The sequence below is a fragment of the Aphelocoma coerulescens genome, unplaced genomic scaffold (assembly GCF_041296385.1).
Source record: "Aphelocoma coerulescens isolate FSJ_1873_10779 unplaced genomic scaffold, UR_Acoe_1.0 HiC_scaffold_46, whole genome shotgun sequence".
Lineage (NCBI taxonomy): Eukaryota > Metazoa > Chordata > Aves > Passeriformes > Corvidae > Aphelocoma > Aphelocoma coerulescens.
Window position 1 is genome coordinate 2,207,977 of NW_027183804.1, and position 11,361 is coordinate 2,219,337.

At 58.7% G+C, this 11,361-nt stretch overlaps 1 protein-coding gene across 1 annotated transcript; it reads right to left on the reverse strand.

Annotated features, from left to right (window-relative positions):
- Nucleotides 1-1,805: 1,805 nt before the first annotated feature.
- On the reverse strand, nt 1,806-7,934 carry LOC138101732 (maestro heat-like repeat-containing protein family member 7). Its single transcript, XM_068999514.1, has 16 exons — nt 7,823-7,934; nt 7,453-7,520; nt 7,156-7,338; nt 6,721-6,873; nt 6,389-6,537; nt 5,985-6,132; nt 5,589-5,776; nt 5,369-5,506; nt 4,981-5,095; nt 4,671-4,808; nt 4,254-4,430; nt 3,533-3,688; nt 3,272-3,373; nt 2,793-2,895; nt 2,463-2,519; nt 1,806-2,149 (listed from the first exon to the last, which is right to left on the reverse strand). Exons 1-16 carry the CDS (start codon nt 7,932-7,934, stop codon nt 2,028-2,030), a joined length of 2,109 nt encoding a protein of 702 aa, XP_068855615.1. The 3' UTR covers nt 1,806-2,027.
- Between the last annotated feature and the right edge of the window lie 3,427 nt (nt 7,935-11,361).

The following is an 11,361-nucleotide window of genomic DNA, read 5'->3' on the forward strand; positions in this document are numbered from 1 at the left end:
CTTAGTTTGGGCATTGAGCCAGTGATATGGGATAAGGGGTGGAATGTCTTGGGGTGACTTTGTGATGTGTATCCCATATCACTGCCCTATGCCCAGAAATTAACTTTGTGCCTTTCTGTGCCTCTAAACTGAGCCTGAGAGGGGGAAGGAAAAACTGAGCAAAACTTTTTCAAAGCAGTTTGCAGCTTGTTCAAGGTCACACAGAGATAGGGACTTTCTTTTTCCCAGCTGCAGCAGGGGAGGGAGGAGGCACCCAGCTTGCTGCTTCCCTGGTCAGCTTTTGGCCAGTTCTTCAGCTTCTTTTTCTCCAAAGGGAGACTGAGAGCTGATTTTTTTTTCATTCCCTGGAATTTTGGATTTTCTCCCTTTTCTGATGGACTGCTTCAATATCAGAGCACATTGGGAGGACTTGCCACCGAGCACAGAGGGCCTGGCCCTGGCCCAAGCCCCAGCTCCGAGGAGACCAAAGGAAGGACTCTAACATTTTCTCAGGTTTTTCCTCCACACTGAAAGATTGTATTATTTAGCATTATTTTCCTTTTCCCGTGTGTTCGTTAAAGAAATAGTTTTTATCTCCTTCACTTTCCTTTGAGGAAAACTTATTTCTTCCTGAACCAGGTTCAGGGGAGGGGTGGTTGTGCCTTCTCTCAGAGGATATATTTCTAAATTTGGCCAAACTGGCACATATGCAAATGAACCAAACTTACAAAACTGTGAAGAACTCGTGACCTGTTGTCCATCTTGGGGTCCCTCTTGGCAGTAGCCTCTGGCTACCCTGGATGTACCTTTGAAGGCCTTTCAAATAAATACCTACCTTTATTCCCTTATTCTGGTCTAGCCTCTGTTTTTAGGTGGCCTCTCAAGGCATCAGGAGGGGCTGCAATTCCACACTTGTGGAGACCAGAACCGCCCCCAGGATCCCAACACTGCCTGACAGCGCTCCGGACACCGGGATGGTCGCGCGTCCGAGTCTCGGCCACTGTGCTGCTGCTTCGTTTGCTCGTAGGCAAACACCCAGAGGCCACTGTTAAGCCCGGATGGTCTCTGGTTCTGCCCTCTCCCTGATCCCGTGCAGGGATGGAGCACTGCTGTGCTTTCAGGAAGCTGCTCTTGAAAGCTTCCAGCATTCCAAGCTCCTTTGCCCTCTGTGGAGGCTTGCCACGGAATCCCTCACAGCTGCCTCCGGAGCATACTCCTGTTGGCTGTTCTAAAATCCAGGGCCTTTGGGGTGCTCAGCAAGACCTCTGACTCCACAGTGTTGTGGAACTGGACCTTCAGGACAGGGACCTTTCCAGCCTGAGCTGCCCTCGTTCCTCTGTGTCTCTGCATAAAATATGGCATGGTGTGGATACAAAAATGCTGCTAGCAAGGATTTTCTTGCTATTTTCTAAGCCCGTGAGAGACTTTTCTCTCTCACAGAAGAGGCAGCAGAGTTATGTAAACAACCAAACACCTGCAGCCTTGAAAAGTCTTGTTTATAGTACAGTAGAAAAATATTTTGACAATGGATGCTTTAGGATTTTAGCCAATCACCCCAAGGGGTGGCTGATCCTTTGTCCAATTAGACTATGAAGAAAAAAGTTTATGAAAGAGTTTGTAAAATAATTAAATAAATCAATCTTGCTGCACAATTCCTGCCTGCTGGATCTTCTCTCCTCCTCCCTACGGCTGAGGGACATTGTGATATACCCTAGGGTTGCAGTAATAGCACGGAAGAGAGCGGCAGGAGAGGCCTGTGTGTCCCAGGGCTCAGGTTTTGCGCCGCTTCAGCACCACAGAGATGCAGATCAAGTGAAGAAGCCAAACTGTTTATTAATAGGAGGCGAAGCGAAGGGGATGAGCTGGGAGGAAAAAAGGGGATGGGCAGGGTCTGAGGGCTGGAGGGATGGAGCTGTCAAAAGGGAGGGAGGGCAGGAGCTATGGGAGCTTTCCACAGGCTCAGCTGTGACCAGCATCAGCTGTGCCTGGAGGTCCAGCTGCTCTACTCTGTCTCCAGATGGTCTCATCTTGCAGGATATCTGGAGGTCTTAAAGGGACTCTGGTTCTGAGCCAGCAGATGAACGTAGTTCTGCAGCTCTTTTGTTGAATATTTCCTGAACTACGATGTTTGTCTGGGAAGGGCTGTCATCTCTCCTCAGGGCTTGAAGGGCTGGAAGAGACAGGAACAGAGCCACGGTCAGAGCCTGGATCTGCGGGAATCCAAGCAGACCTTCCTGCCAGGGCCATCTCACCCAGCTCCTGCCATGGCCAGAAGACAGCAGGGGCCAAGGAGATCAGCCAGAAGGTGCTGGCCATGGAGCTCCCCACCGTGTCCCTGAAACCTCTCTGTGCTCTGCCCACTTCACCCCGAGTCCACACATGGAGCAAAGCCCCCACAGCCAGGGCAGGGATTGCAGCTCCCGAGCCAGGCATTGCAGCTCGCCCCCGCCAGCCCCCGCTGACAGCCCGCTGCCCTCACTCACCCTCACTGAGGACCTGGAGCTCTTCCTTCTGCCCCCTCAAGAGCACCCTGGCAGTCGCTGGGAGCACAGAGGCGGTCACGGCCCCGCGGCACAGCTCCCTCGCAGCGGCGCTGCCAGCCCCGTGGCCACTCGCTCTCCTGCCCCGGCAGGGCTCAGCCCGGGCCCGTGCCGCATCCTGACGCCCGAGGGCACGGCTGCGAGAGGGCGGCAGCGGCCCCGAGGGCAGGCGGGGCTGCACGGCCCCGGGCCCGGATGCCGCTGCCGGGGCAGCAGCCGGGGCTGGGGCCGAGCTGCGGCGGGGCGGGGAGGGGCCCCGGGCTCGTGGCTCACCCATGAACCTGGCGGCCGCCTCCCGCAGGGACTCCTGTGGGCTGCCCACGAACGGCAGGGCCTGGTGCAGGAGCTCGGCCGCTCGGCTCCTGTCCGCTGCCAGCTGCAGAGAGCGCCAGGAGGGAAGGGTTGGCGCGGGCTCAGCCCTTGGCCGGGCTCTCTGCGCCCAGCCCTGGCCTCCCCTGCCCGCACGGCCCCGAGGCCCGGCCAGCAGCCGCTGGCGCCGGGCTCTGGAGGGGGCCGAGGGCCGGCTGCTGCCCGGGGAGCCGCGGTGCCGCCCCGTGCCACGGCCCAGCGGGGCCGGGGCTCCATCGGCAGCCGGCTCGGGGCCACAGGAGCCTGGAGAAGAGCCCAGGCAAGGGAGCGGCGTGTGGGGCGCAGGCTGGCGCTCCTGGTGCAGCACCGCAGCCAACCCCACACTGGGCACCAGGGGCAGGGGGCTTCTCCAGGCTCAGCTTGGGCTTCCAGGCAGTCCTTACCAGGCACTCGGCAAACTTCAACCTCTGGTTCTTCTTCAGCAGCTGCTCGAGATCTGTCCTCTTCAGGAACTTGGCTGCACAAATCAGTGTTTCGCGAGAAGCCTGGAGAGCAGCAGAGACCCAGAGATGGCACCACGGCCCAGGGCACAGGACTCGTGTCCCTGTGCCAAGGCTGGGAGGAGGCTGCAGCCCGGGAGGCGCCAGGGCTGGAGGCAGCCGAGCCCCCTCGCAGGGATGCAGCAGCATCCCACAAAACCTTACCTTTGCCACACGCCAGTTCTCATCATCCCCATAGATTAAAAGTGGGTAAAGGCTCTGGTTCACAATCGTCTTCAGGGGCTTTTTTCCCTCCTCCACTACCAACTCCATCACCTTGGAGAAGAGGTGAATGGAGAGCAGCTGCACATGGCTGTTGTCCTGGAGGAAAGGAAACCAACTTGATGTCATGATGAGTTTTTTGCCTTTTCTTTCATACCCTGTTTATATACCTTTTTATAGCTTTTTGTATTCTTAGTGTTTTTTAGCCTACATTCTTAGACTTATTTTGTTAAGCTAGGAGACTAAACATCTTAGAAACGCCAGACACCAAGGTCCTCTCCAGAACACATTTTGTCAACTAAGATAGGACCATTGAGGGGGAAGGTTCCTTGGGAAGGGGGGCTCAATTGAGCCTCTCACTGGGGAATCTTTGATAGATATGCTAATTAGTAAGATCTATAATGTTATACCCAATCTATCGTGTGTGTGCATTGCGGGGCGCATTTCGGCCCATTCCACGTGGGCGTGGTGCACCTAAGGATCCTTATAATAAATACAGAGGTAAAAGCCCTTTCTCCCTTCTAAGCGTGTTTGACTCTTGATTTTAAGACCAGGAAAAGGCATCAAACTACTCCAGGCCCACCTAGGCAAAAGCCTGAAAATGCAAAAGGCACAGCATTTCTGGGCAGCACCCAGTGCCTATGGCTGGGGCACAGAGCCTTACATTTGCAAAGAGTGGCAGGAGCGCCTCAGCCAGTTTCGGGGCGGTGGTGCTGGATACCAGGATGTCTTTGTTCTCCAGCACATTCATGAACACAGAGAGGGACATCCTGACCACCTCTCCGTCTGCATCATCCAGCAGCTCCACCAGCCGTTGGGACAGGCTGCCCATCCTTCTGGCCTGTGTGGAACACAAGGCTGTGCTGTGAAGCCATGAACGGCTGCACTGCCTACACCACCCTGGCCCTGCAAGCCCACCCTGCTGCCGCAGGGCCCGGAGGCCAAAGGCCTGTCCCGAAGCACTGGGGCAGCTGAGCCGGGAGGCAGGAGAGCTGGGAGCAGCTGCCTCAGCTCCTGAAGCCCAGCCAAGCCCATGTGACTGCTTTCCCCAGCGCAGCTTCAGCCGCTGCCGCCTTCTCACCATCGCAGGATCCTTGCTGAGCACCACGAGGCCTCTGAGTGCCAGGCGACATCTCTGCCTGCACTCGCTCAGCAGGTACCTGGACATCATCTCCAGGACACTGTCACCGCATTCCCTCAAGTCCAGGCACTCGAGGACCTGAAAGGCACAGGGCAGTGACAGGGGAGCCGGCCGGCAGGAGCCCGGAACCACCCAGGGCTGGGCCCAGGCAGCAGCGCAGGGCGCGGGCACCGTCCCAGGCAGCTGCGGCTACGAGAGGGCAGAGAGGCGGGAGGCAGCTCAGCGAGGAAGCGCTGGCCGTCAGGCTCACCTCCACAAGGAATGCCAGGAAGGGCAGATCCCAGCGTGGCTCCTCCCTGCTGAGCAGCCTGAGCAGGTGGAGTGTGATGCGGGAACACAAAGGCATCAAGACCTGGCGCATCTCTCTGGCAGAGGAAAAAACGCACCAAGACCCTGATGTGAGGGGCAAACATCTCCCAGGACTGACTCACAGAGGTCTGGTCTTTCCCCAGCATCCCTGCAGGGGATGTGGGTGCTCTGGGAGGTGGCTGCTCCTGAGCACCCTTCTCCAGCCTTTTCCAGTGCCCTTGGCCATCCCTCATTGACCAGGCCCTCTGGCCCATGGCCACAAGGACGATGTGGGGCACCTCGGGCACAGGGCACAAGTGCCGGGGGCAGTGGGGAGAAGGGGGTCTCACCTGGCCAGCAGACCCACTGCATAGTGCTGGGTGTCAGCACACAGCAGCGTGTCCCAGCCACGCTTGCGCTCCACAGCCACCACCTCATTGTCACAGCGCAGTTGACAGAGCAGAGCCTTCATGGCCTGCACTGCAAACCTGTGTGCAGAGCAAAGCCCAGGTCACACTGGGAGCACTGGTGCTGGCCACAAGGGCATGGGAAGGACAGGAGGACTGGGACCTGTTGGGGTTGGTGGGAAGGCCGTGTTCCTCCCGGCACGCTCTCCAGAAGTGATCAACTTCCTCTGGCGTCTGCTGTGTGGTGATGACAACATGGGAGAGCAGAGCCACAAAGATGCGGGAGGAGTAAAGGTTCATTGCCTCGTGGCACCGAGGCACCTGGACAATCACCCACAGCGCCAGAGTTGCCTGCAAAAGAAGCAGCCCGAGACAGCGCTCAGTGCCGAGCTGTCCATGTGGCAGGGCCCGAGGGGAGACGCAGGGGGAGCACCAGGACTGATGCCCCCCTGAGCCTGCCCCTAGCCCAGGTTTCACCCAGCGCCTGAGGCAGGGAGAGGATGGAGAGCTGCTGGAGCGGCAGCTTGGGGGTGAACAAAGGCCAGTTCCAGAAACTCACAGCCAGGGCAAGGACAGGTGTGTCGTCCCCATCAGAGGTGGACATGCTGTGCAGAGGCCAGTCCTCCATCACACAGAGCAGTGTTGGCAGCACCTTCTCCAGTGTGCTGCCTGACAAGCCTATGAGTCTCCACATCATTGTGGCAGCTCTGTGGGATCGGAGCTCTGAGTCAGGGGCGTCTCAGTCACAGTACCATGCCCTGTGCAGCTGTGGGGGCCCAGGTGACAGAGCCCCAGTGCCCTGAGGGGCAGGGAGGGAGCATGGCAGCAGGCTCAGGAAACAGAGGGGCCCGAGGGTCCTGGAGCTCTCCGCCTGTCTGGCAGACCCCATAGGACAGGCGGCACAGGGCAATGGGCCCTAAGGGCTGGTGAGCCCTGAGCTCTCAAGGCAGCTGGGCCCCGTACCTGTCGCACGATGGGGCACAGCGCAGGAGGGTCAGCACCACATCAGCGGGGTGCTCTTCAGCCAGCCTCAGAAGGTTAATGGGCAGCCTGGCATCCACAGTGACATGGAACCCGAGTCTCTGGTGAATGTTCCTCACCATGGCTGGCACCTGGAGGAGGCATGGGGAAGACTCGGAGCACTGTCCAAGGGAGCAACTTCCCCAGCCGCCCCCAAGAAATGCTTCCCTTCTCAACTCACTGCTCTGGTCTCAAAAGCTGAGGGGGCCCAGAAGCCGTGGCTTGAGGGGGCACACGATCCTTGGAGTGTCCAGCCCTGGCCCCAGGCTGCTTACCTGCTGCTGAGGAGAAACAGCACTCTCTTCAAAAAAATCCAGTTCGGGAGCATGAATCCCAGTGGGAGTGGGCGTGGTGTCAGGATTTGCGATGCCCTGAGTCTCTCTGGTGTCGGTGTTTGTGATGGCCATGTCCTCAGTCCCTGCCACGTCCTCAGTCCCTGCCATGTCCTTTGTCACTGCCATATCCTCAGTCCCTCCCATGTCCTCAGTCCCTGCCATGTCCTTTGTCACTGCCATATCCTCAGTCCCTCCCATGTCCTCAGTCCCTGCCATGTCCTTTGTCACTGCCATATCCTCAGTCCCTCCCATATCCTCAGTCACTGCCATGTCCTCAGTCACTGCCATATCCTCAGTCCCTCCCATGTCCTCAGTCCCTGCCGTGTCCTTTGTCACTGCCATATCCTCAGTCCCTCCCATGTCCTCAGTCCCTGCCATGAGAGTCTTCGCCGTGTGATCATTCATGGGACTGTCAGAGTCTTCTGAGCACTCAGGTGAATCTGTGCTGACACCAGGCTCTGCCTGGAGCTCGGTCAGCCCAGAGTCAGGCTCAGCTGTGCCCTCAGTTGCTGTGGTGCTGGTCTTTCCACGCCGAATGCGGATGAACTTCCGGAACATCTGCAGGAGAACAGAGGACAGGGAAGAGAGGGATGTTCCAAGGGGTGCTCCAGGCGCGGTGCTCGGCTGAGCAGCGACAGCAGGCCCAGCCCAGGTGGGGATGGCTGCAGGTACCTGCGCTGTTCTTCTCCGGAAGTGGCCGTGGGCACGGTCCTGCTCTTGTGTCCGGTCCAGGGCTGCATCTGGCAAAGAGGGAGCGCAGCCAGAGCTGAGGGGCTGCGGGAGAGGCCGGAGAACGCAGCCCAGCCCTGCGCTCCCCAGGCAGGGACAGCCCCGGGATGCCCAGGGGATGGAGCACGGCTGCTGCGGGGGGTCTGGCCTGGCCCCTCTTCCGTCCTATCCATGGGCCTGTTCTCCAGGGATGGGATGGGATGGGATGGGATGGGATGGGATGGGATGGGATGGGATGGGATGGGATGGGATGGGATGGGAGGCACCAAGCTGGCTGCTGCCATCAGCCCTGTGGCCCAGCTCTGTCACTCACCATCCTGCTGTGGCTGGAACTGCTCCAGCTCTTCGGGCTGTTGTGCTGGGGCAGCTGCAGGGCCTTTTTTCCCCCTGAACACTTTGAACAGGCCACGGAATCTGCCCGCCATGCCACAGTCTGGCCTCGAGGGCACCTTCAAGAGAGATGCCTGGGGAAAGCTCTGAGTGAACAAGTCCTGCACTTGTGCCTTGAAGGCACCAGCAGCAGAGAAGCCTCAGGAAGGCTACAGGACAGCAAGTCCTGCACTCTGGTCTCAGAGGGCTCTTGCCACAAGGACAGGAGACTCCTCGTCAAGGATTGTGGTCAGCAAAGCCAACGGTCTGGCCTTGAGGGCACCGGCCACAGGGATGGGAGATGCCTCGGAAAAGCTCCGGGGCACCAAGTCCCACGGTCTGCCCTCGAGGTCACCTGCAAAAGAGAAGCCTCGAGAAGGCCACAGGTCACCAAGTCCTGTGGTCTGGCCTCGAGGTCACCTGCAGGAATAACGCCTCGGAAAAGCTCCGGGTCAGCGAGGAACGAGTGCGCTGTGTGGGGGCTCCTCACGGCACCGCTCTGTCCCGTCCTGTCCCGTCGCGTGCTCCGAGCACTGTGGCGTGGCCGCTTCGCCGCCAGCCCCAATGTCAGCACGTGTCACAAAGGGCCCTGGGACATCCTGTCCCGTTCCATCCCACGGTGACCGTGCTGCGCCGCGTCACAAAGGGCCCTTGCACACACCCCAGCTGCCCTGGGGCCGCCCCCAGCCCACCCCAAGTGGCCCAGGTTGGAAGGAATGCCTTGCCCCAAGTGTCTAAGGCAGCCCGACAGGAACTTTAGCATCGGCTCCAGCCATAAGCAAACGCTCCCCTGCTCTGCGGGCTCAGGGCAGCACCAGGAGCCCCCACGGCTGCCGCCGCAGCCGCCGCGGGAAGGGCTCGGGGTCTTCCACAGAAGCTGGCACGGCCTCCTTGGGACACGTCCCGGCCGGTGGCCATCCTAAAGCCGGGGCTGTGACACAGACAAGGAACGTGTGGGCCAGGGTGCGAATGCTGCTCTGACCCCTGGGGCCCGGGGAGCGCTGAAATCAGCAGGGGTGGCAGAGTCCCCTCCGAAGCAGACCTGCCGCCCCCCGAGCCCTGGCAGCGCTGGTGCCCATCTCCTGCCCCAGAAACCTGTGCCCCCGGGGGCTTCTCTGCCAGAGGGCAGCCAAAGCCAAGGTGCATTGGGGTCTGTGCTCCTTCCTACAGGGGGCTGTTGGCAGGAGCACCTGGAGTGACTGGGGGCAGCACTTGGTATCCGACAGGAGATGTTGCTCCTTCCTGGAGTGAATTTTTTCATGGAAGGGATTAGCAGTAGCACCAGAACAGCATCAGCTGCTGAGTTTCACAGGGCAAAGAGATTCTACAGAGACACTGTGACGTTTCCTTGTGCTTTTCTGTCTTTCTTGCGTTCTGGAAATGAAAGAATTGTCCCAGCCTCTGATATTCAACATTCCTGTTGCTGTGTGTCTGGCTGTGGCAGCTCACGTCCAAACACAACTGCGTCCCTGCTGAGCAGGGCAATGGACGGCCACAAACAGGGAGGTTCCCCAGGGAACATCAAAGGAGACACCTGGGGAAGTGCAGAGGATAGGGATAGCTGTGGGAGGAGAAGCTGTTCTGTGTCTCTGATGATGGTGCCAGCACCCTGAAGGAGCAGCCAAGACAGGTGCTGGAAGCACACAGGTCCCACCCTTTTCTGCTGTCACATGGACTCGGGACACACAGGTCCAGCAGTCGTGATGCAGGAACAATGGAGGGCCATGCACTGGTAGGGAATGGCCTCCAGCAAGAGCAAAGCAGGATCCTCTGGCAGCAAAGCCTGAGCTTGTGAACCGGGCCATCTCCTCTGCACACAGCAAAGTGCTTCCCTCCGCCCCCGAACGTCTGCCAGCACTCCCTGCTTTTCTTTAGTGCCAGCTGCATCTTCCTTTGTTCCAAACAAGTCCAGGATTTCATTTGGAAGCTCATGTACGTGTCTTTAAGGGGCCTGCATGCAGGAGAGGGATGGCACCTGCAGTGCAGGGCTTGTGTCCCATCAGAGTCTCTCTCTCACGATGGCACCAATGCCGCTGCCTTGGGACGCCTGACTGTGGAAGGCGAGTCTGCCCTCAAGCACGGCCACTGAAGTCAGTCAGGGGCACAGGCTGCAGCTGAAGCTGCCAAGCGTCGCTGTGAGGCCGGCAAGGCAAGAGGAAGCCATTGTGGCCAATTCTGCTGGAGCCTTTTGCCAAGCCACGTGCAGCTGTGCCCACAGTATGGCCCCGTTTGGCGTCCCGGCTGGTGCGGATGCCTTGTTGAGCTGGTGCCGGCACTGGGGCTCCTGCTGTTCCTGTGCACGCTCTGGTGCTGTTTCTGTGGCGTCCAGAGCTGTTTCGGCAGCAGCGACTCGGCAGCCCTGCTCGAGGAGACATCGCCGCCCTCCCCATGGTGGCAGCAGCTGTGCGGGCCCAGAGCTCTGTGCCAGGGGGGCCTCGGTCACAGCCCCGTGGCCTGGGCAGCCGCGGGGGCCCGGGCTGGCCGCCAGCCCTGCCTCTGCCCACCGCCCCTTCTTGGCAGCAGCCAGGGGCCGTGCCCCAGCAGGGCCCCCCCGCCCTCCTTGTCCCCAGCCAGCCCAGCCTCGGCACCTCGGGGTGCTCCCCACCCTCCTGCTGAGGCCCGGCCTTGAGGGCTTCTGCCGCAGGCCTGGGAGATGCTTCGGGGAAGCGCCAGAGCAGCCGGGCGGCAGGAACGAGGCGGCTGCCTGGAGGCTGCTTATGGCCTCTGACAGCCACTTCCTCGGGCCTTCCCACCACCCCAGCCCCTCAGGGGCCTCCTGTTGTTCTGCCAAGGGGCAGAGGCGATTTAAAGGACACAGACAGCACTGGAAAGAATGCTCTTATTTTACTGTGAAATTAAGGAACCTCAAACGTAAAACGATACATTCAGTAAAACTAGGGGCTTGGATTTAGCAACAAGCAAAAATAAGCAAGGTAATGCACCTAATTATTACTATCCAAGAGAAAGGAGAGTGATTTAGAAAGATGCATCACCAACTGCCTAAATACCTTACCATCATCCAGATCTGCAGCCGTTGGGGAGCCCCGTTTCACAGCAAGGATCTGGAGAACCCTTCCCGTCAATTGGGAGAATCCTATGGGTGCATCTACCTGTATGTGAGGCCTCCAAATTTGCCCCTAACATGGCTCCAGCTTTTATAGGCCCAAATCAGGAAGTCCAAGTAACTTGATTGAGTTTTTAGTCCGGAAACACCTGGATCTGATGGCACACTTTGCAACCAGCAGGGGCCACAGCTTGGCCAGTGCCCAGGCCTTGCCTGGGAGGGTTTCCCCTCAAACACCCTGCAAACAAACCTTTATTCATGTCAGCTGGGGAAAGTTTCCTATATTATCCATTTCTTGCAGATAACTGTACACGGTTATGGGAAAGTTTCTAAAGCAGCCCATTTGGCGTTAAATGGCTAGCAGAAGCATCTTTGTCATCTGTTTTTAGCTAAATAATACTGAGGGTGTTAGTCACAGA

Coding starts and splice junctions, on each gene's coding strand:
- LOC138101732 (XM_068999514.1), bottom strand. CDS start 7,934: ATGGCGGGCAGATTCCGTGGCCTGTTCAAAGTGTTCAGGGGGAAAAAA. Junction 7,521..7,822: donor GTTCCAGCCACAGCAGGATG/GTGAGTGACAGA, acceptor CCTCTTTGCCAG/ATGCAGCCCTGGACCGGACA. Junction 5,096..5,368: donor GCAGTGGGTCTGCTGGCCAG/GTGAGACCCCCT, acceptor TTCCTCTGCCAG/AGAGATGCGCCAGGTCTTGA.